The following is a 25,597-nucleotide window of genomic DNA, read 5'->3' as shown; positions in this document are numbered from 1 at the left end:
AATAAAGAACAAAAAGAGCAAGAGTGTCCACATGCTCAGTGGCCTCTATTTGATTCTAGACAGGGGCCCTTGTCACACATCAACCCCCTCTCTATCACCAAATGCCTGTTACTCACACCACAGGGAACGTGTGACTCAGGAGACAAATTCACTCAATAAAAAACAAGAAAACACAAAGAGGTGGGAAGGAGTAATGACAGTAGGATCAGAGTTAATCAACATATTGATCTTATCACATGTGCTTCAGTAAGTTTAGGTAAAGGTAGTTGATGGAAACACACACTGACTTACATTTAATTTTGCTGAAATTTGCTTTAAACCTGTGCAACAATTTAATCTTCTCGTACTTTGTTAACAAAACAATCTCAACTTCCACTCACTCGCTTCTTCTGGAGCTTTTCTCTTCACCAGCATCACAAATTGACTTTTTATCTAAGTTGTCCTCTTGAATTCTTTGTAGTTTTTTTGTCTCTATTTGCTGGTTCATCTGTGGGAGGGTAAAAGTGGTTTTGGGGATGTTTTCCATCCTTTATTTTTGGAGCGAGGGAGGGAATGAGGGTGCAAACGAAGAAGGGAAGGAAGTCAGGAGGAGGCGTCCTTCCCTCGGCCGTTGACGGTCTCTTGATTTTCGACTTGACCCCTGTCTGACCTCCGAGGTCGGCCATCTGTCTCCTAAAAACATCCCGGCTTCACCGCCGCCCCTACTCCATCAACCCCCCATCTGTCGCTCTCTGTCTCCCTTTTTCTGTGTCCCTCTGCTCAGGCTAATAAAATCACACTCGTGTTGCCAAAGCTCTCACTCACATCACTGATAATAAAAAGTACAGAACACAGTTCCTGTGTGTAATACAGTAAATTACAGATACGACTTAAATGGAACAAATAAACAAACAAAAAATCTTAATCAATCACCAGAAAAAAATCAATTAAACAAAGCCCAGCGGGGATTACTGGAAATCTTTTCAGCAGTATTCCCTGATTGGTCAATAATTATGTTAGCCACTCATAGTGTGCAAATCATAACACAAATAAGATGCAGTTTGCATTTGTGTTTAATTGTATTCCTCTTTTTACTCAATACAATTTTCATCTTTTATTCATCTGTTATCTGTTAGGACTTGAAGGCTTTCTATGTCTCACCATTATTACCCTCTGCTTGTTTGTGAAATGCCAGAGGAGCCTCAGTAGGCGGGAACCATTGATTCATTGATCTGAAGCCATGCAAACTGCCAGCAGAAAGAAAGAGAGCTGAGGGGGTTAAAATAAAGAGAGGGAGGGATGGCCTTAAAAACACACTCATCTCTGTTTGTTGCTTTGTCTCGTACCATTGACACATACACACACATTCCCTGTTAAGTGTTGTAAACACAAAGGTAACACACTCATTACCACAACACCAACAGCGGTTTTAATCTCTTCTGCAACTTAGAGGCTGAATTCACATTCCGAGTTAGCGGAGGTTTCTTTCATAATAATGGCAGACCTCCAGACTCAAGACCCTGGATATCCTGAGGAAGCTGTTTGATTGGCTGTCAGCTTGAAAAGGCCCGCCTCCAACAATGGCACCTCAGTAGAGTAGTGAGCCACTTCTCCCTGTGATTTTATTGGTTATTGGCCAGCTCACGATTTGAGCTTTGAGTTTGTGAATAGTGACCAGATGACGCTAAGAGACAGGTAGTGTTGGGAAATCCCTCAGATGTCAGATGGGCAGTGGCTGGATGAAACTCACCAAGCACTTAGGGCCACCCACTGCTCTCAAAACAGTCTCAGGTCTTCGTGGCTTTGTGGATGGATCTCCTGTTCCACCACATGTACGCGACGATGTGCCCCCATAAAGCATATTCCCCGTGCTATTACACCAGCAGCAGCAGCAGCCTGGACACTCAGCAGTTCTGTCTGTACCATCTGCTGCCTCAGCAGAAACCGGTGTTCGTCTGGCACCAAAAATCACGCCACGGTCAAAGTCGCTGTAACCTTTGATATGAACATTAACCGAAGCTCTGACCTGTATCTGCATGATTTGTATTCATTGCACTGCTGCTAAATGATTGGCTGATATTACACAACTAAGCAGATGTACAGCTGTTCCTAATAAAGCGCTCAGCGAGTTCATTCTTCAGAAACACAGACTTCCAAAGTTTCTAGTGGATTATATCAGCAGATTTATTCAATACATTAATGATGAATAGATACAAAGGAAAATAGCAGAAACATCAGCCACTGGCAGTTGTCTCCTCTGCTTTAAATAGCTAATATTATTGTCAATCATCACAACATACACAATTAAATTATCAGCTCATAAGAAAAATAAAACTCGCAAACAATTATGTAGTAATCAAATAACATAATTACAAGGGATAATCAATAATAATAAGAACAACTGTGAGTTGCAGCCTCACAATAAATGTGGATATTAAAAAAATAAAATATTTTTAAGCAGATTCTAGCCTGTGAAGACTAGTCCTACTAACCATAATCTGCCATTTTCAGGCCAAAGAATGGAGAGGTCTGATTGTACCTGCAGCTACAGAGAAATGAGCAGGAGAACCGTGACAGACGTCTGCAGCTGGACGTGGTGGAGCTAACTTGTTATTTGATGGTGTGTAAGGGTGTTATTTTGAGACAGACCAGACTTTAGCTCACTCGTTTGTCTCTGTGTACTTCTGCTGTGCAGGACCACAGAGTAGAGAACGGTGGAGGCAGCCAGGTGCTGTCGGAGTGCGAAGACTTCAAACAGGAGCAGTCTCGGATCAGCCGGCTGGAGAGACAGGCCCAAGACTTCCTCAATGCTGTGTTCCACAGAAAAGGCAAGACACACACACTTACATCCACACACACACACACTCCTCATCAGTCATTTCATTACTCATTACCACATTCCCTCTGGTCATGAATATCTAGAATATCTTGATGTTTCCAGAGGTGTATTTCAGACAGGTTAAGTCAGAAAATTTGGTGAAATCCTGAGGGAAATCAGTGAATATAAGGGAATTTCACAAAATTAACCCTATAAGGAAATATAATACCAGAGTATATTATATATTTCAGACATCTAATTATTTTCCATCCCAACTTGGGTTGAAACCAGACCTTTTAGGGTTTGGGAAAGTAATGGAAAATTATGGAGTTGGTCACAGTGTAAATCCTTTTTATTGTTTTTCGTTGCAACACTCCATATAAACCTTTTAACCCCCAAAGATGCTCTACTGAAGATTTTTGTTGGGCAGCAGCTTAGTGATTACAAAAATGTGAACTACATTGTATTTCAGGTTGCAAAACTACTGAGAAATTCAGTTCGCTGAATCAGGGAGGACACAAGTTTCAGTTAGAGACTGATGTAGAGTTGTGTATCATCTGCATACGATGAGAATTTTTGCAGTTTGAAAATGGATAAAAATCCCTGAGGATAACATAACTTTTCCAAAGTTTTACATTTGGAACAAAGACATTTCTGCCCTCTAGGTAGACCTAAAACTGGTTGAGATCTGGGCCAAAGAGGCCGACCCACTTTTCCGACCTGTACTAAAAGTGCCATGATTACTATGAGAGGCCATATGGGAAACTCTGCAGAAGGTTATTTTACATGGTTGCAGTATAATGAGGTACTAGTACTGAATTTGGGAGGGCTGGAGACTTTAAAAATAGGATAAGAGATATCACCTGTGCCTTTGGCCACATGTGTTGACCATATACAAAACCCCAAAGGAAAATTACACAACACCAGAGATGACCAAAATACATGAACACAGCTAAAACTAACAATGACTGGTCACCAAAGTGCTAATCAGAGCGAGGCTGAGTCTTTTCAGAATTTGATGAGGTCTTACAGCACACTGGACCAGACCAGGGGAGATGTTTGGTTCACTGTGGGACTTCTGTATAATTACTCACATGAGGTTTGCTGCCTAAATGTTTTTGTGCTCCATGTTAAGTTGCATTTAACTGAAGGTTTCTGTGCCTCTTTGAAGAATCAGTTTAATGACCTTGAGGTGGAGGCAGATGAAGTGGAAGGGGAATGAAAACTGTCCAAAATGTGTAGGTGCCAATAAAAAGAGAAATGCTTTCAGTTATCCTCTGAAAAATAGGTAACAGAGCCCTATGTAGAGTATGTGACTGAACCTACAGCAAATACCCAGCATTTACCAAACCAAGCCTGTTTTTCTATCCAACTGTTTTATGGTGCAAACAATTGTCAAAGCTGACAAATTACAGTGAGGCACATTACAATACATATCACGCTCAGGTTGAATGCCTCACGATCAGATTTTAAAAGCTTTTTTTGCCATTGAATATCAAATCTTTTTCCACGTGATGCCGAAAATATGAGCTATCCTTACAGGGCTGTGTGAACCTTAAATACAAGTCTTATCAAATATGGCTTCTGTTCTCCATTATCTGACAAAATGTTAAGCTGCAGTCTGCTGTGTAATTTCCTGTAAAGAGCTCTCTTTCCTACATGTGCACTTTGACTCACACTCACTTATATACATTTGCATTGCTTTTAGTCACATTAGGCATTGTGCTGTATCATTCCTGAGTCCACACTTAGAAACATGGATCATCACACCGGCTGTGTAATATGTTATCCTGTCCCAGCATCTTTACGTGAACAGGAAGCCACCGTGAACAAAGTGTTAGGTTTACATGACGTGAAGGTTTAATGTTAACAGAGACATGGACAAGCTTTCAAGCTTTTTGGGTGTAGTCTTGTAAAACTTTGACTACTAGTTATAAGATTTCTTTGACTGTCTCAAAACTCTCTCAGATTCCTTCACTGATGAACACAGCCTTAAAAATCTAGTAGAATTAAAGCATATCTGAGAATATCAGTGTGTGCATATTTTCCAGTAGACTAACTTGTCCAAAATAAGAACTAGGCAGGCAGTTATTTGGTGACAGAGGAGAGCTGAGCCTGGACGGAGACGGTGGCTTGTGTTGTGTTTTTTTCCAGAAGGGAGCGAGGAAACAGATGTCTGCCCAATCAATGCCCAGCTCTAATCAATCTGGCTTCACTCACACAGCTGCTATATATAGACAGAAAAACAGTAACACAGGCATGATTGGACACACACACATATACAGTGTACACACACACACTCACACTGCCATTCATACAGTAACAGACCTGTCAGCACACTGTCAGCCACACAAACACTGTAAAACAAGTGCACATTCACCACGAGGCAGGAACAAGGCTCAGGAATAATGTGTTGTCATGCGACGTCACTGGCCGGCAGCAAGGCAGCCATGTTTGTTAATTCAGTACTACAACACACGTGGTGCAGGTGAACAGCTTAATCCGATTTGAAGACAGGAAAGTTAGCAACATTTACACCTTGCTAGAGCTGAAATGATTAGTAGATTAAGTGATCGGTCGATTGGTCATTAATCCAGCAAAAATGCCAAGTAATCTCTGGCTCAATTCAGTATTTTACTGTGTTTTCTTATATTTTATTGACTAAACAACTGATTGATTAATGGAGGAATTACTCACCAGATTAACTGATTATGAAAATAATAGTTGCAGCCCTAGAACTTAAAGATTTCTAATTCCAGGTACAGCTAACAATACACAATACACAATAACAAACGACAAAATCTGTCAGTTTAATTTTGCTTTGCGTGGGGCAAACATTAGATAACCTTTGAAAGGCTGTCGACAGCGCATTCCTAATTGTTAGTGTCTTCTTTTTAATGTGGCATTAAAAGTGATGTATCAGGTTTCAGTTATTTTGAGAAACGTCAATATTTAAATTTGATCCTCGCTATTTGAAACCCTCCTATGTCCAATGGCGTTAACTGGGTTGTGAGCACACACTCGACAATCAACAGTCAGAAATCTGTTGTGAAGTGTCCCCAGCAATATGGCATTTAAATGTGCAATCTATTACGTTATGAATGCAGCCGCGCACAACCATCACAGACTCAAGACACATTATCCTGTCGACTGTCTGCTCAGGACGCTTCCTCTCTCAGGGTGGATGGTAGAATTCCTGAAATGCTGTTGTTTTTTTTAAAGCCAGACCTCTTGTGTACCTTTGCACGAGCCTGTAGTGTTACACAACAGCCACTTCCTAGCAAACACAGCACATACAGTCGCTGCATGCTGGAGTTTCCTCAGGAGATTTCCCAAGGTGGCAACATGCAGTCAAAATGGAGCTGTGTAATTAAGGCACATTTCCAGTAAACTAACACACTTCTGGGTTTTCGACTGTGGTAGACTGGGCAAAAGGCCACACACTGTATCTACACAGTAGAATATCTTAGGGAATGTGTTAATTGAGCACAACAGATACTCCGGTGCACAGTTTAGGTTCTTTTATTGCTATGCTAACAAGATCATTTCAGTAGCAGGGATTACAGTGTGTATTTCATGTTGTGTGGTGCAACAAGCACAGAAGTCAGATAACATTAACTGAGGATTACACACAAACTGACACAAACAACAAAGGCAACAGCGCACACATGTAGGTCTGTGGTGACGCTGGTGACCGATGCCTAAATATTCTATAAACAAGTGTCATGTTTGTATTGAATATTGATTAATGGAGTTTGTAATTTCATGTTTTTTGTTTGTTTTTTTAGAGGAGCTTATTATTTTTGTCCTTAAACAGAGAGGCTTTGACATAATTAGTTTTTACGTCTTTCTTTTCTTCTTATGTTTGACTCCAGTTTTGTTAAATCATGACTGTAATTTCCTCTGTGTATTGTCAGGGCAGTTGTAATCATTTTGTAGAATACCTTCTTTTATATAACGGATTATTTTTACAGAACAGAAATGCAAAATCAGAGCATTTGTGAAACACATACCACAAGTGTTAACAATGGCTATTGTTTTAAAGTTTGCTGTAAGTCTGAATAACACAAGAAGAGAATAACACAAGACAAATAAAGTGCCAGTTTACTGATAAATAAAAACGATTTAAAACTGACTCTATCAGCCTGAGCTCTTCGTCAAAATGTCACCTTTAGTCTCCAGCCCACACTCCTGGAAGGTGTCAGGCTGTTGTTGGCCCAGAACGAATCAAAACCTCAAATTAATAGCAGTAATTAATAGTACCACCAGTGGCTTTACGGTTTTTTTTTCACACATTTTCTTTGCAGCCCTCACTGCTCGTTTAGCTGGAGCGCTCACTGTGGTACAGTGCAGAGTTAAAAACGGGAAGCATGCTGGGAAACACAGCATTTATAAACTGTATGATATTATAGCGCTTCAACCTCGCTCGGCAGTGCAGGATTATATTATATATACAGTGCAGAATGTATGTGAGTTTTGGATTATTTCATCATATCTTCAGGATTAGATTTTTGGGCTAATGTATTGTTTGGAGGATTTAGGTTCAGACTCAGTGGCAAACATTAAAGTATCCAAATAATAGAGCTGCTGTTTATAAAGAGATAAGTACTGTTGACTTATCTGGGACAATGCCAGATTACTGCATTAATAACAAATGAGTGTCGTCACTGTCGCTGTTTTGCTCAACATGTATGAACCAATGAGATCCATGACGCGTGTTTGATATGGGTTTGTTGTGTCGCAGCAGGGGACAACGGAAACTTTTAGTCCGGGTGCAGTTTGTGCTCTTGTGTCCTAAATCCAGGATGTGAGACCAAAAATGCAAAGTGAAGATCTGATTAAATCTGGTGTGATATAATGGATATTATGTGGTTTGCTATGATTCTAAAGGGCATGTGTAATTCAGTACAAGTCACCTCTGTCTTGTAGGTGATATTTTTGTTGCATCGTTCACTCGTTAGTAGCTTAAGTGCAGGATGTAATGTAGTGACAGATAAGTAATAAGTAGAAGTCTTGGGCAACATCTTGAATTTACTTGTTTTGTCCAACTAACGACAAAATATTCAGATTACAACGATATAAGAGAGAAAGAAATCCTCAAGCTGAAGAAGATGAGACCAGAGAATTCAGAGACTTTTGCTTGATAAATGATCTCAACAAATGATTTCATTAACAAAATTGTTATGTCAATTAATCAGTTTGTTGTTTAGCTCCAGCTGAAGAATGGCAAGCAATAATCTGCTGTACACACTGGTGTTGTGATCATGGGCAATAGGCAGGATTAAGTGCTGCTTCAGGATTACATTTTCAGGATGAAATGGGATAAATAAGCTGTTGAGCAAATTCCTGGAGGATGAGATGCTGACACGTTTGCTCTTCTGTGTTGTCTCTCTCCAGACCTCCCAAGTTTCTCAGACCCTCACATTCCTCTAGTGGCTCGTGAGATCATGCAGCGAATGATCCGCCAGTTCGCTGCCGAATATACCTCAAAAACTACTCAGGACGACCTGCCCCTGCCCAACGGCACCATGAAGGACCAAAGCCTGCCGAGAGCGGCGTCTCTGGCCCCGGCCCCCTGCTCCCCACCCGGGCCCCTGCCCGCGCCGAGCTCCCCTCCATCGTCTGCCTCCTCCTCCCCATCCCCGACCCCGGGGCTGGGCCTCAGCCCCTCCTCCGCTAACAACGCCACCGCCGCTGCTGCCGCCTCAGCACCCACCTGCACCCAGAGCAGCAACGGAACGGGAGCCACTAACGGCGGAGGAGGAGGAGGCACGGCTGCTGCCTCTGCACAGAATCCCGTCCTCAGCAAGCTTCTCATGACCGACCAGGACGGCCCGCTGGACCTCACCGTGAAAAAGAACCAGGTCGACACGGAGCCCAGCCAGCAGGGTAAGAACAACCACACACAGGCTAATTCCCTGGAGCCTTACCTTGATCTAAAACATGACCAGCCCAAGTCTAACCCAGCCTTTATTTAAAACATAACCTAGATTTTAACCTTGACACTGAAACAACATATTAACCAGAAGATAAATCAATAAGCTCCAGGCATCGTCTTTTTGTCTCCAGGTAGGACAGTCCTCTTATTGTTAACACACACGTGAGAGCAGAACAGATTCATTTTCTTCACATGGAGACTCCAGCACACACACATTTGGCTCATGCACAGATCACTGAAAAGCCATCATGTTTGGGATTGAACCCTTGCAGCACTGCACTGAGCTCTGAAATGTAGCTCAGGATTCAATCTCCGTTTAATCAAACTAAACCAGCAGGGGGTCGGCGTATCCATCACCGAGCTGGCTGCGGGGCTGAAGCGACGGCTCGCTGTTTCAGCCCTCAAACGCAATGTGACCGGTCACACACTTTTAATACCAGCTTTTTGGAATCTGCTTACAGTAAGCCTCCTTAATTTTTACAAAAAAGATTTAGGCATTTACATCCACCGCATGCTCACACGTTATCTCTCTCTCTCTCTCTCTCTTTCATTCACACACACACAAACACAAAACACCTTTTAGATGAATTCTGAGATTATCCTCAAAGCTGGATCACATACACGCACTCGTTTAAATTGCACAGTAGATGTAATTTCAGGAAATATTCCCTTTTTAATGCTGCGTATCAATAAACCAAGTGACTACATCACATGTGACAGGGTGCGGCTCTGCTGAGTTATTTAGCCTCTTTTAGCTCATAGGTTTGGTTTTATGGAACCAAACTTTCTCAGGAGGAGGTGGAGACAAAAACAGCTACGAGGAGAGTGAATCCTGGACACAAACATGGCTTCACTGGAATACATATAAACATAACATATAAGCTAACAATGCTACTCCAGCACAACATGTCCACTGAATGAGTTTGCCCAGTTTACAGTCTGACTGCCAGCTCGAACGAGGAAAGAAAACGACGACAGAATAGATATGTGCATAAGATACCAAATATCTCACGACCCCAGCAAGTAGCATCTTTTCCTAGATGCTTGATTTTGAACCAACTGAACCATCATACTGTGTAAGCATGAGTTTCTCCTCACGATCTGATTAAAACTGGGAGCAGAAATGTGCCTGTTGATGAGGAAAACTCTTTAACACTGTAACATAGTGAGGTCTCATTACTAGCACCAGCGTGTTATGCTAAAACAAACAGGCTAAAGTTGATGTAGATGCTAATTAACATGTTAATTAGCTCAAAGAAGGACCTCATTAGTGTAACTCATTATGTATAATTAATCCTGGTTGTTATCAGTGGACTCGAGTGCATTTTGATTTAAAATTCATTTTGAATCCAAAACACACACCACACACACACACACACACACACACACACACAGCTCGTGATTCCTAGTTATAACTCTTAACGTGTGTATGTTGTATGACCAGATTCATCATCTTTCTGTGTCCTCTGCACAGTGACTGTGTTTTTTTTTTTCCATTTTAATATCACCTAATGTTTTCTTTTTGGTCCGATTAAACAACAAAAAGCCTCTGAAGATTAACGAGGCAGTAACGAGTCCTGTGTGCCCATATGGGCGTGTGTGGGTTAGAGGGGTCAGAAGGTCAGCTGCACTTCAGGGATTACACCAGCAAAACACCGAAAGAGAAACAGTCTGCTGGTGAATTTATCTGTACGTGGTACCATGTGGGTTTTTCACTTCAGGTTTTCCAGTTTTTAAAAGGTGATTTTACCTGTAAGACTTGTTAAATAAAAGAAAACACATCCTGCTCCTAAAAAACAGGAAGTTAAAAAAAACGAAAGAGCAGATCAATTTAAACTCACTTTCACACAATTTAATGTCTTCACACATGATGATATATCCTCTCTGTAAGTGTGTGTGTGTGTGTGACCTGATTTCCCTGACAAACATATTCACAAATAAACTGAGATTTCACACTCAGCATGTCGCCATATTTCCAAGACTTCATTTCCCCTGTTCTGAAGCACTGAGAGAATATCTATTTATTTATTGATCATCCGGCCACACAGAAACAGGAGTCATTTTTCCATGCAGACATAAGCAGCTGCAGAGAAGCTGTGTTAGATGATGGAGTGATCTCTCACTGTGGAGGTTAATTTTTACAAATGTTAATGAAGTCTGAGTGATTTAGAGTGTGAACCGCTTCATGTATAACACACACAGTTATCTGAAATACACTTCTCCTCGATTCCCTTTTTTCTCCTTGATCTTTTGATGAGGAATGTTGTTTTAAAAATTTCATTTAAAAAAAAAAAACAGCTACTCTCTCTGCACTTTGATTATCGCACAAGATTAACATATAGAGTCGTTGTCGATGTGCTGAACTGAATTTAAAGCCGAGCGAGTTCTCACACGCACGGGGCGGAAATATGATATGGTTGCCATGGTAACGCTGTCCCTGCTTCAGGTTAATCAAATCCTGATTGCAATCCTGTCGCACTGTCAGACGTTAAAGCAGTCAAACTGGAGTGAAGAGGAGGGAAAGAAAAAAGTGTTGTTAGATGAATTTGCTGAAAGTAAACAGATCGAGTGGAATAAATAAGATGCAGAATTATTATCAGGGACGAGGCAAGAAATATCAGTCCACTGTGTTCTATTAAATGTTTTTAAAAAACTTGCTATAGTTAGTTAAGTGCTTTGTCTGTGCAGCTGAAGATTGACTGTATTCATTACTGCATCAAAATACTGGAAGACAAACTCTGTGATCTGCGATCTTTAACCTCGCCACTGATAAACAGGTGAAGAAAAAACGAGTCGTTTATAAAGTCATGTACATGTGGAATTAATGTTTTAAAACAAATTTAGAGCAACAAACCTCAGATTGATTTGTTAAAGCCAACAAACAGAGTTTCGACTGTTTGGTGTAACTTCAGATTTTCACTCATTTAATACTGGCAGACTGTTAATTAGTTCTACAATTAACAGCTTTTCTTCCCTGTTCAGCATGTGATTAAAAACAGTTGTTTTGCAGTGGACAGCAGGAGAAATTAGCTGCTGAAGCTCGGTAACAACTGATAAAACAGTAAAGCCAGATCAATAAATTAGACAAAACCTTTGCCTTCCTCTGAAAGCAGTGTATCACATTCTGCCTAATAAGCAAACAACATGATGAAGCTTCAGTTTACAACACAAGTTCACAGTCAGAGGTAACTCCACATGTGACTCTTCAAAGCCAAATAATGCTCTGGATAAGATTTGTTTAACCTTTTTTTTTCCCCTGTGTGTGTTTATCTTCAGATGGCGTCCTGGACCTCTCCACCAAGAAGAACCACAGCGCGGACGGCCTCAAAACCTTCCTGGGCTTCTCCCCTGCGCCTGGGGTCAAAGGGTAAGACAACAGGATTAGTCGAACCGGCCCGCTGTTAGCAGAGCGGTGCAGTCATGCGCCTAAAACAACACTGGAGAGGTTAAAGCGGTTGCTGCAGTTGCGTTGCTGCACTGCACCTCCCAGAGAGCGAGCTCATTAGTTTAACACGAAACGTTGTGTGGAGACTCGGCCTGAGGTGATGATGTTACACTTCAGATGCCAAACCGCAGTCAGGCTTCTCCTTTTTTAGCTGACAAACACTGATGAGATCACCACCATAACCATAACAGTTTATCATCTGTAGCAGTTCATGTGGTTGTGTGAATGTGCTCTGGATGTTTGTGTTCCTGTTCAAGCTCGACCACCTTTGGTTTCAGAAGAAAATAAAGAAAAAGCTGCATCTGTGGTGCTTTCAAGTGCTGGTGGGGGATCCCGACATAAAAAATTTTGGTTGCACAATGCTGTGTCCCAAAAATATTTTTTAAAAAGAGGCATTAACAAAATCTGTGTTTTGTTAGGTCACAGCAACCTTAACCTTTGACATTTGACCACCAAAATCTAATCAATTCATCTTTGAGTTCAAGTGAACATTTGTGCCAAATTTCAAGAAATTCCCTCAAGGTGTCACTGAGATATTGCTTTTACAAACAAGGTGTTTCAAGTCTCTGACAATCTCACAGCACCTGAATGCATCGCAGCAAATGACAGCACAACCTGCAGACAGTTTGTAAAACTTGAAATCAAATGTGACGAAAAGGGGAAAGCACGACAAAGCACCGAGATCCTCAAACAGTTTCATAAAAGATGCATGAAGTGAAGACGAACAATCCACTGCTGTGTGGCAGCACCACGGGGAGCCCGTTAAACCAACAGACACACACAATGCTCTACATTCACACACCTCTGCTCATACCTGACTGAAGAATACAATGTGCTTCTCCAGCCGTGGATATTAGTGCATGTGGTGTAGCTGTATCCAGCAGATATTCCTATTCATCGGCATCAGCAGCTCTGTTGATCAGGGTTTGACTCTCATCAAAATCTGCTCTCCCTTGTCTCCACATCGTGCAGTTATTATGTCGTTATTTCTATTTCTGTCACTCTAATAATTTGTTTCAGACGTCACAGAAAGGCAGTTAACAACGAGAAGGTAGTAGAGAGTCGACCTGGTGGGAACAGCGAACGTAAGGTCAGCAGGAACATGCCCTCACTCTGTCTCTCTACATTTTGGAGGCACACACTTCCACCTCCCCCTCCTCCCGTCGTCCTTGAGCGAGTCCTGCCAACGCCTCCCATCTCTTACATATCGGTTTCTCTCAGCTGATCGATACCTTAGCTACCATCAGTCTCCAAGTTTTTACATACATGTGTTCAGGTATTTATAACTCAGACCCTGGACTCGTCCCCCCTCCGACTCCAGAGTGAGAGTTCAACATCAGTGCATGTCAAACACAAGATGGAGGCTTTGACTGCTCTTCTTTTTGTCTCTGTGTCAGTGCCTTTATTGACGACCCTCTGCGTTGCAGCCTGATCATTTATTGATGAACGTGTTCTCTGCCTCCAAGTCATGTTTGAATCAGTAGTCATCATACTCGGTTTCTTGCATCAGGAGGGAATAAACAATCACCGCTAAATCGAGGCCGCCATTTCCAGGAATACTTTTGATCTGTAGGTCAGAGATGGATTAGGCGAGGTTCGATACGCAGAGCGGCCCCAAACGGTGGAGTGCGGAGAGGCTGCAGCGGTGGAGGACGTGGGCACAGAAATCTTGCGCCCACCATGTGGGCAGCGTCTGTTTGATCCGAGCAGTGAATACACCTCCAGCTGCTTTCTGAACTTAGATGTGAGAGGTGTTGCATTGACATTACAGTTAACAAACGTCTCAAAGGACCACCACATGAGCCGCTCTTCCTGCTGAAAGCTAATGCTGCTCAGATACAAAGCTACCAAACCAAGTGCTGAGCGCACCAGTTGAATTAAAACGAACAGAAAGGATTATCAATGAACAGCTGCTGTGGATTTTTTCAGTCATGGACCTGGCATTTAACTGGGTATATTTCAGGTTTATAACACTTAGAGTCTTATTTTTGTCAGTTTTAGCCTGTTGTAAAGATCCATCACATTTTACAGACCAATTTCCTGGTTTTAACATCAACCTGCTGTCTGAGCACATCCATCAATTTGGCTTTTACTCCCCAAAAAGTGGTTTAGATACTTTGACTTAACTGGTTGTTTACAAGCTGTTTGATCGCCAGTGTTCCTACCTCCGACCTCAGTGAGTACTGTGAGCCTTTTCTACACACCAGCTTTCTTTTTTTTGCTTTAACACAACCAGATATTGCCTGACAACACACTCCACAAGCGAGGGCTCAGCAGGTAAACATGGGCATGTTGAAGTATTTCCACAACAGGACTAAAAGCTAAATTAGAAACAGCACCCTAACACCCCCAGGACAGGACTCAGTCTCTCGCCTGAGGTACCTAAGGCCCCCGGAGCCTCACTGCGAGTGTCTAATGATCAGGTCATGTAATATTTACTACAGGAGGAGGTGGAGCCTGTAGTTCCACCCCCACAAACACCTCGTCTTTGGCAGCCAAACAATCCCCAAAGCCCACAGCAGGTGTGTGTGTGTGTGTGTGTGTGTGCTTTACAGGTTACTGGCCTTTAATTTCAAATTCTTTTCCAACCGTGTTTGCAGGAAAATATCTTTAAAAATGTGGATTATTTTATTTTCAATTCATAATTTTACTGTTTTTAAGTGGGTCGGTCCTGAAGTATTTAGAAGCTACAAACTGATGGAGTGAATGCTGTTTCAGAGGATATTTTACATAAGAAGAATACAGTACAATCTGCTGCTGGCTTGAACACGTTTATACAAAAATTAAACCTCCAGGATAAAGCCATACTTCAAAAACCATGTGAGCCTAAGGGAACTCAGATCATACACCCAGATGCTGAAACCCTCCTTCTATCCATCTCATTGGGGATCCCCCTCTGTTGTGTGTATTTCTTTGGTCTTTTTATTTTCAAATGTATGCTCACACTGAATCCTCAGATCCACCATTACTGTCTGGCACAGCCTCCCCCCCGATGACTGTCTGCTTACTGTAACAGAACGCTCTATTAGAGTATAGACTCCAAGCCTCTCGTTAACCCTGTATTGTTTTCAACGAGTCCGAGACCGCCCACTGTGATAATCTGTCTTAAAGCTCCTGCTGAGGACTCCCCACATTGCACAGTCAGTAGCTCACCAGAATATATAAGGAGAGAGACAGTATTTCCCTTAAGTTTCTTCTCTCCCTTGCCATCCGCTGACTTGACAAGCTATTTCCTGTTATTATGAACCTAAGGGAACATTTTTTTAAAGAGCCTGTCCACTGTTGCTATAGTTACTTAGCAGTAGGAACACTGGCTGCAGCAGTTCAAGTGGAGGCACTTTGCATGTAAGTGTATGTTTCAGCAGCAGAGATGGTTTCCAGAAATTTGAAACATTGAAATGCAAGATGCTTGCAGACCAGCGCTTATTACCTGGAGGACATTCTGTATTTATGAATCTCACCTCAGTACAGCCTTGATTCATCTGACGTGGAGCAATTCAAGAGACTCCACTGAGAATATTAACAATAATTAAAAACAAGACACAGGCCTCCCAAATTATTATTATTATTTTTTATTTTATTTTTTTTGATTGGTTGATTAATTTTATTACTTTGAGGGATTCTTTTGTGAATTTTATTTACAACTGCTTCCCTACAAAACATCACCCAGTGTATATGAACTTGGTCATTATGTAGATTCAGGATATGGATAGGTCTGTGGTCTAAGGGTTTGGCTAAATCTATACAGTTTCCATGAACGTTGTGTCCTTGCTTTCGAAGCCTCTCCCCTTGTTGTTACATTATTGATTGGCTTAGCAGACACTGCTGTTACATGTTGCCCCCAACATCTCTGAATCATACCAATATTATTTGAACACCCTTTAGTGTGGCACTGAAAAAATAAACAGTAATCAGACATTTGAGCTTGAAGGAAAAATGTAAGTAAGTGCTGTGTATTTGTATGTTTTTGTTTGATGCTTTTTGAATTAAATTTGTGTGTATAATGAGATCAAAGATTAAAACATAATGGCTGACATCCTTATGCTACCTCAGTGTGCAGTGCAATCACAGACACCCTAACTGATTTTTAAGGGCGGAGAATAACAACTTGTTTGCAACCATTTTGTCAAATTTGAAGCCTTCTAGTGTTCTGAAATCCTCCTCTTCTTTTCCTCCATCAGACCTTCCCTCAGAGTGGAAAATACCCCGCCAGAGGTGGATGAGGAAGACGGCCTGCTGCAGAGAAGCTTGCAGGACGGACTGAGGGAGAACTACGTCAACTCCAACTCCTTCAAGCCCCCGATGGCCCGCTCGCTGCGCATCAAGGAAGAGCTCCTCAGCCAGAAGCACCGCCTCCTGAACCAGCCTGCTGCTCTTTCATTGGCTAATCTAGAGTCAGCTGGCTTGCTCAATCACGGGCAGTCTCACTCCTTGCTCGGCCAGAAGGGCTCTTCCTCTTTCTGGGGAAGCAAGGCCCACCTCGAAAGCCTGATGAAGCTGAAGCAGGCCAGCGGAGCCCTGAGCGGAGCTCTGAGCGGAGCTCTGAGCGGGGCCCTCAGCGACCTCAAAGACCTGCCCACATTCCTGGAGAATCACCACCACAACCACCACGGAGCCTTCTCCATCAAGAGTTCCCTCCACCATCACCACCACAATCAGGTCTCCAAGGCCCAACACCACCACAATGAGGGCAAGAGAGACCAGGGCCACTCACCTCCTGTCGACCTAAAGATCCCCCAAGTTCGGGGCATGGATCTCTCCTGGGACTCCCATGCCTCTGAGCTGTACGGCTACGGCTCCATGGGGGTTGGGGGTGGTGGCCACGGGGAGAACACCCTGAGCCGGAAGCTGAGAGCCATCCTGCCTAAGCAGAACCGCCGGGGAGGAAGCCTTGGAAGCCTGCTGGACGGGGCAGCCGACTACTGGAGCTCTGACTTGGAGCACTCCATTTCCGGGCCGGCGTACTCCACCTCCGACGTGGAAGGGGACCCGAGCTCCAAGCAGCCGAGGAAGAAGAGGGGCCGTTATCGCCAGTACAACAGCGAGATCCTGGAGGAGGCCATAGCAGTGGTGATGAGCGGGAAGATGAGCGTGTCCAAGGCTCAGAACATGTACGGCATCCCGCACAGCACCCTAGAGTACAAGGTCAAGGAGCGCATGGGAACCCTGAAGAACCCCCCAAAGAAGAAGCTCAAGCTGATGATGAAGATGGAGGCAGGTGGCCAGGATTTTCCCAACGAGTCGGAGAACACGCCCACCTCAACCCCACGAGACGACGGCCGGCCGCTGGCAGCTGCAGAGCTCAAGGACAATGTAAAAGAAGAGATTGATGACAATTTCAAACCAATCGACTAAAAGACTTACACATGTAAACCTCAGACAAATGACTTAAGTAATTTGAAAACGGATGGGGCTTTATTTGTGCCAATTTACTTTGCAGTATCTGGGTGAGCACAAACGCAGAGATAATATGAGGAGGATTCTTAAAACAAACTGGAGAGAAACAACTAATCGGATGGTTTTTAACAAGCGTCACTTGAGCGACGCTGTACAAGCATTTGTTTAGCTTTTATATCCAGAGGCTTAACAAATGCAGCTAAAGACATTAGTTAAATGACAATTGATGAAATTTCCTTAAGCATGCTGATAATCCCTAGCCCAAAATACCCAATCCCCCTTGTTCTGAACTTGACACACTGAACCACTGCTGCGTATAAATGCAGTTTGGGCTTTGGACCAATTTGGAGAGAAAATGAGGGGAAGGTTGAAAATTAACTCCTTAAAAAAACTCACAATTTAGTCCCTTTACCGCTCCCCTCTCTCATGGATTACTAGCTGAAAATTGGTAAGTGAACTGTCTATTACATTTGAAGCCAACTGTAAGATTTAATCATACCACTGATATTCCTCACGAGGGTTCTGAATCAAAACCCATTCTCTTATTGCCAGGTAGCCACGACGCTTTAACTGCAAACCTTTTCTTTCCTCCTTAAGATATTCTGCTAATCTCTGTGCGGATGAAAGCAACATTAACCCGTCCTTTTTGAACGAGAAAAGACACACAAAAGTCATTCAGGGATGCATGTTTGTGAGTTTCGTGGACACTACTGACTTCTATAATTGACTTCTTTTCCTCTATCTTTTCGTTTGATTTGTTTTGCTTTCTTTTGCACTACACTTTGGGTCTGGCGCTTACAGACCAGGTTACCTCGGCATTGTTGCCCTTGCATCATGCACTTATTATGGTCTGTCTCTGAAGCCCAGTCGCAACCTTGCAATGGGCCAGGGGTGCACATCGCCTGCATACGCTGATCCATAATCAGATCCAGGAGGCTCTTTAACCCTCTTTTTTTTGCCAATGGACAAGTTGAGGGGGGTAATCTGATAATGGATCAGCTGTTTTTAAGGCGGAATGCTACCTCGTGGACCTCCATCAGTGTCTCACTGCTGATCCTGGAATGCCGGAGACGCCTTCAGGTTGCCTCATCACATACATCATGGAGATCTTTACCCTGATGAAGGCCTTTTAGGATCAGAATGTGAAACTCTGCTGCTATCCAGTTGATTATCTAGCTCCTATCCAAGGCTTTAGCTAGCCTAAGCTAATGACTTTTAGCTAGTTTTCGCTAACAACAATACATTTCTGATGTTTTTTGTTTGTTTTTTTTCCTTTTCTAATCAAAATAAGCAGAAGCAGCTTAGCTGACGAGTTTTAAAAGAAATTCTTCTCCCTCAACCATCAAAGACAGTTTTAGAGGCAGTTTACTACAACAATGTGCATTTATATAGGGGTGTTCATGTAGGGTGGTGGGTGGGCAATATGCAGTGGGGAGGGGTAGTTGATAGAGGTGAGGGAAAGGCAGATTTTAATATATTTAAGTTATTATGACTGATTATGTAAAAGCCAATCCATGATTCTGGGTGATTATTTTTCTCCTCATTTTTAACTCAGGGTAACTGAGACAGATGATGTGGGTTTGAAATATGGTAATTTCCTCTTGGACCTATAGAAGACAGACAGGAGGACAACACACGCCTCTCACTGACTGCTTTGTCTGCGCGGAGGGGCTGTGTGTGAGTAAATATGGCAGCGCCATAGCAGATAGACCTGCTAACGAATCATGAAAAAGAACAGAAAACACTGATGGTTTAGGGATCGAACTTGTGGCGCTAAACTTCTAAAATAGCACTTTTCAAAAATAAGAGAAAAAAAACAAGAGAGAAGGAAATCTGTTTGAGGTTATGCATGTAGTGTAGCTCTTCTCTGAGGGATATGGAGCAGGAAGAAGAGGGCTGAGAGATGGAAGAAAAAAGCTTTAGTGTGTGAAGACTTTCAGAAAGCTGCAGCTTGGACCCAAACTACTCTTTTTTTTTCCTCTCAATTACCTCCAAAAATAAAAAAAAAAAAGAAAAAGAAAAAAAAGGTCAGCAGCTTGAACATGTTGAGTTTTGTGTAGTGTCGTCTTGTCGATTTCCCTCCCCTCGTTGCTGAAGCACCAGGGATAGAAAAACTATCATCGCGTTTTACCAGGCGGGGAAAGAATATCCCTCAGAGGACACAGGTGGAAAGAAAAAAATGCTCTTTTGGTGTTTTCCATCAGGAAAAGATTGACGGAAAAAAGCTTTTTGGTTGTCATGGTTTTTTTTTCTTTTTTCTTTTTTGCTCTGTGGTAAATGTTGCTCTTCGCTCCGAACACTGCCTGGTGCTCACCCAGTCTGTGAGATTTTTAACATGAGAATTGTACCTCTCTGTTCAGATGAAATGATGATGATTCACTCCTTTTGAAATGTATTGTATATTTTATTTATTTAATCTGTTTTTTTTGTTTGTTTTTTTCTTTGATTATTCTCTTAAAAATGGCATGCACCACTTCTCTGGCTGATTTTGGGGTCAGGCCAATTGAATAAGTTATGCTGAGAGGATTTCAACTCAATTAATTCTGAGCCAGAGATGCTCAAATCACTGAGAATTAGACTCGCTTACTTACTACCTGTTGCATACAATCTTAATTTTCCCCTCTGTGGTTATTGGTTATCCCCCTTAAGCCTTGTAGCTCCCTTGGCTTGATTGGCAGGTATGCATGGCCAAGGGGAAAAGCTCTAGAAAAGACCCCTGGAGCAACAACATTGCCGGGGGGTCGTCATGCATGAAATGCGTCCAACACTTTGACAATGCTGAGCATTTGAAGTGTCTAAAAGGTTGTTGTGCGCGTTGAGTTGGACCCAGCGAAGGACAATGCACTGATCTGATAGTAAAAACAGGGTCGAAGCCCCAGTGTTGATAGTAATGCACTTCTCATGAACACGCCTCTTTTAAAAAGGCATGATAGCTGCTCACAGCCAGCTGTGAATAGCAGACTTACAGTGTGCCCCCTCCCTCTCAAAAACAGAACAAACAAACTTTGGCAATCAAAGTTTCATGTAATGCATGTAAAGCATGGATTTGTGCTAATAAAAAAAAAGAAAATGTATGTGTAGAAATAGTATAATTGGCACTTAATGCACAGGTTTGCATGGATAAACTCCAACAGCACTTAGACTGAATTCCCCTGAGAGGGGTGATTCCTCGAGGGCCAAACGATCTCTGTGTATAATTTACACAAATCTCTAAATCATTTTCAAAAATTCTCTCTCTATCCTTTTTGACTCTTAAAGTGCTTAAAGTTTCTTGTTGCTTTCAAAAAATACTTGTAATTTTAAATTTCTAAAAAAACAAAAGTCCCATTTTCAGCCTGATCTTATCTACTGAGGTGCATGCCATTTAAGATTTATTTATTTCATTCCATTTGTTTTTTTTTCTTGGTTCTATTGATTGTTTATAGTCATGTGGTTAACAGCTCCCCCTGTCCGAAAAAGTCCTCCTTCTTGCAACTGAGTCTCACTGCAGTTTTTAAAAGAAACCTCATACTATTATATACTTAGGAGAGCAGTATATATCTATTTATATACATATATATTAACAAATACTCACATAATGAATGTAGTGAACCGAAATGAATATCTTAAACTTACAAAACCACAACACCGCCAACAGTGATCTGCAAAAAAAAAAAAAAAAAAGATGGCACTGTCCGTTCATTTTTAAACAGACTGTTGTTTTTATCCTTTTACTTTTCTTTTCACTTTACGCTGCTTGCATTGGAAACGCAGTTGTTTTCTGACGCGGGCGTGCGACAGTAGCCTTCAGTACTGTAAATGTCTCAGGATCGAGCCAATGGGATGGGCAGCAATATTTGTCAGTCGGAAAATGGCGCAGACTTAACTACCTGTACTAAATGTAATTTATAGACATATATATACAAATATATAAACTATATGTCAGCTTGGTCAGCAGAGACCAAGTGCTATACCTCATTCTCAGAATAATGACTCCTTTCCGTGCCTCGTACTTTTATGTATCCCTAACCTGGGAGCCTGGCGAAGGGATAGCCGATACTCTGGGAAATATAGTATCCTCCGCTGTTTCTTTTCTTTTATTATCTGATTGTTTTTCTTTTCTTTGTTTCGCCTCCCTCTTGTGAAGGGAGGAGGGAGACGCTTCAAGTGTCTGACTGACCAATATTTGCCACCCTACCTCTTTTCAGGTATTTTGTTTTTTTGTTTTCTTTTCTTTTTTCCAACAAAAAACCTTATGGAATTATAGAATGAGCAACAGATTGACAAAAAGAGAGACCCATGGGGATCACACAGCTTAGCACTGGTTGGGGTTTGGCATGAGAGGGCTGCAAACCTCTCATTTCTTCCTCCAAAAGTGAAAACATTTTGGGATTCAGTCGTCTGGTTTCACCCTGGAGGCAACAAGTCATGTTGGTCCCACCCTGGTCTGAGAAAGAACAAGGTGTTTTTGTTCACTGAGGTTTCTTTTTTTCCTTCCTTTTTTTAAGTTTATTGTGTGTTTTTAGGTGTAACAAAACTCCAGGTTGAAACTTGACAGGGGGATTTTTTTTTTTTAATTTCTCACACCTAAAAGAAATCAGAGACCCAGAGGGGAGATTGGGGGACAGGTGGACAAGTTAACCTTCTTTTATCTGCTGTCTTTTAAAAAGAAAAATATTCTATCCAAAATCTTTTACACTTCATTCCAAAAAAACACCCCACACACAGGAAAATGTACCTTTATATGATGAAAATGAAAAAGCTATACAGTATACCTATGAATATATGTATTTATTTTACTGTTTTTGCATCTTCAGGTAAGCCAATAGATTTCTCTTTTGCTTTTCAGGTTGGTTTTTATTTGATTAGTTTTTTTTTTCTTCTGAGTGAAAGACTGTCAAAAACACGACAAAAGAAGAAAAAATTGTCGAACAGCAACTACTGTAACCTCACTTAGTAGACGCCACATGATGTGCCATTTTGTTTCAGGATGGTGCGTGATGCTGCGGGCTACCAGGAAAGAAAGAACCATAATGTATATGATTGCCATGCTCCTCTCTGCGGAGAGGTTTCTTCTGTTTCTTTTTCTGTCACGCTGCATATCTGGTTGTCATTTATACCTCAGGTCCGACCACTTCAAAGCAGCTGATTGTATATTAGAAATACGCAGAAACACAAAGAAGAATCAGGATTTTTAGTACGGCTTGTTTCCAGATTTTTAGATGTAACTGAAGGAAGCAGTTTTTGAATAATCGTCGTTTGTTGTTGTCGTCATTCGTACTGTTGTTATTCTGATGACATCTTCTTTTCCTTTTCTTTGTTTTCATATGAAACAGAAAAGACTAATTCTTTAAAAGCCAGAAAGCCAGGTTTCTGTGAATACAATGCTGTATTCTCTCTAGCACATACAGCCGTGGAAGAGCAGAGCGTGCGCACACACACACACACACACACACATTTATAGAGACACGAGGCACCTACAGCAACTCTCCCTCCTCATCAGGTAGCCACACTTTGTGTGGGCAGGTTATATGTATAATTATGAAGCTGGGAGTCTGCCGCGTCTCTTTTAGAAGCAGGTGGGTGTGTTTTGTCCACAGCCTGCAGAACATCAGCCCTGCTGGTTGATTTTGATCTGGCACACTGGGACACTGCAGGCACTGCCTCTGTGAAAATCGTTTTGTTCCTTGCTTTCATCAAAGACTCCTTGTTTTTTTTATTTTTTATTTTTTTTAAATCAACCTACTGATCTCTTTGTTAAAGGAAAAAACCCCTGTCTTCATTTGTTCTGGACATGTGATCAGTCTGTGATGTTCTGTGCATTCCTGCAGTTATTTTGTTGTAATTTAATTTCCCCTTTTTAATATGTTTTCCTTCAAACTGCCTCATCTGTTTCTGCCACTGTCGGTGATTGCCTACAAGTCACAGAGTTCATTTTGACACTCCCCCATTCTCCACCCGCCGCACACACATGGTTTTGTTGTACTCAGCTGTGTGTAAACTGTGGGTGGAGGTGCACATAGGTAGAACTGTTGTGAAGCTCAGGCTGCATTTGTTTTCAGTTGGATGTGGAGTTTTCTTTTCCCAGTTAAAGTGAGTTGTGGTGTCTTATAGCGGTGTTGCATGCTGGTCCATCAAGGCTACTGCGGATTCTCCACCTAGACACAAATACCATAACAAGCTAAAAGAAGCAGCAGGAATGCAAAGAACATCATTACTAGTTAATATTATGGGCTGTATTCTCCATTCCTAGTCTTGGACTGAGGTTGTTTTTCAGTGGATAGTTCAGGATTTGGATTTACTCCCTTAAACTACACATCCAAGAAGACTGTCTCTTTCTTGCAACAAGATCTACTTTGAGGACAGTTCTTAAGAAATAATTATCAGTACATCTACTGACAGTGACAGTTCTCCCTGTGAGTTTTGCCATGCAGTCATTTGTTTTCTCCCCTCTGGCATTTGTCAAAGCGACGCTAACAGATCTGTTAGAATGTGCATCTCCTCTGTCGTGGAGCGTGATGCCAAGTGCTGTAAATGTCAAAGAATTTGTGACGAGGCAGTCGCTCAGTAGCAGTATGGCTTTGAAAGCAGAGCTGAGTACAGACCTTAAAGGCCAGACACGCCTCTGGAATGATGCTGATCCGCAGCAAACAACACAACAGACACCTTCACTCCCTTTCCCTAGAATTAACTAAACAAGAAATTCACCACATGGACCACTCTTAACTTCTTACTCACATTAAATGTGATGGTGATTGTATATTTGTTGTTCTTCAGTCAGTGGAAGCAAGAGTGCCTTTTGAAGACTCTGATCACAATCTCAAATCTGATCCTTAAGGGTTGGTTTCTTAATCACGTATAATCTAACCACTTGGGTGAAATCACGGAGCCGTCGCTTCAAGAGCAACTTTCTTCTGTCGAAGCAAAATGTCATGTGAGATTCAGGTCAAATTTGTCGGCTTAAATTGCCCCACCCCACCCCCACCCCTCCTCATCAGTGATTATGTTGCACTGTGAAAGGCCTGTATGCAGACATTTTCTCACACTGGCTGTTCTCGCCTCCGACGAGCCCGCAGTGCTGGCATGCGTCTCACCCCTCCGCCTCATCAGAAAGCCTCCTTACAGATGGCAGCCAGACAGACCGCCAGATAGACACGGTCTGAGGAGGTGGATGGGAGTGTGAGGATGAACTCTAAGTGAAGTAGAGAAGAATAAGGGCCGCTGAAGGTCGCCATCCCCACCCCCACGCCACAGTTAAACTACGGGCTTTTAATGGAACGATGCTGAAATTCGCCTCACAAACGACCGTTGCCTCGGCACACGCGATTAAAAGGTGCCGTGGCTGATCTGAAACTCCACTTAGAGAAAGGAGGCGATTATTAGGGGCGAAAACATCAGACCTGACGTACAGGCTGAAATTTAAAAAATAAAAAACAGGACTGTGTGAAGGAAATGTGGTCAAATGCTCTGTGACAAGAGTACATTTCATGAGGTGCCCTTGTGCGTTGCCATGACAATCTTGCAGCATTGTTCCCATGTGGAGGTGTGTCTGGACCTTTAGAGCCACCTACGTGGACCAGCTGGTCTCTGTCGCTCTGAACTCTGCTAACACCAGTTTATCTCCTGCATCTGTACACAAACGTGGAGGTTTGGCTTCAGCAGAACCGATCTTGTTGCAAAAAACACCAGTCCTGATGTGCAGAAAATGCTGTTAACAGAAGACGTGATTATACAAAATCTCAGTCCAACATTAGTGAACTAATATTTGCCATGGAATGTCTTTTATCCTCTTCTCATTTCCTCTTTCCCTTTGTTATGCTTCCAACTAATTTTTACAACTCTTTCTTTATCTCGCTCTCATGTGGGTCCACGTGAGAGCATCTTGTATCCGTCTCTTTGCTCTGTCTCTGAGATGGTCTCTGTTATTTCTGCTACCTCAGTCTGTCGTGAGGACTTGCCCCCGGGAATCCTTTCAGGTGCTGACTGCTTCACGAGTAAGTCAGCTGCACAAAGTTGATTTGAAGTACCATTGCAAGCATTT

At 42.2% G+C, this 25,597-nt stretch overlaps 1 protein-coding gene across 2 annotated transcripts in view; it reads left to right on the top strand.

The window, feature by feature from the left end:
- lcor (ligand dependent nuclear receptor corepressor) overlaps window positions 1–22,328 on the top strand; it is an 81,472-nt gene extending 59,144 nt beyond the window's left edge. For both annotated transcript variants that reach the window (XM_018672553.2, XM_018672552.2), the window contains 4 exons: window positions 2,675–2,807; window positions 8,195–8,686; window positions 12,012–12,102; window positions 16,362–22,328. In XM_018672553.2, the coding sequence (XP_018528069.1) occupies window positions 2,675–2,807; window positions 8,195–8,686; window positions 12,012–12,102; window positions 16,362–17,535 (1,890 nt within the window). In that variant the 3' untranslated portion in view covers window positions 17,536–22,328. The remainder of the gene's footprint in view (window positions 1–2,674; window positions 2,808–8,194; window positions 8,687–12,011; window positions 12,103–16,361) is intronic.
- Window positions 22,329–25,597: the final 3,269 nt, after the last annotated feature.

The sequence above is a fragment of the Lates calcarifer genome, linkage group LG5, assembly GCF_001640805.2.
Source record: "Lates calcarifer isolate ASB-BC8 linkage group LG5, TLL_Latcal_v3, whole genome shotgun sequence".
Lineage (NCBI taxonomy): Eukaryota > Metazoa > Chordata > Actinopteri > Centropomidae > Lates > Lates calcarifer.
Note: the sequence above shows the minus strand (reverse complement) of the source record. Positions and strands in the feature narration are given on the sequence as shown.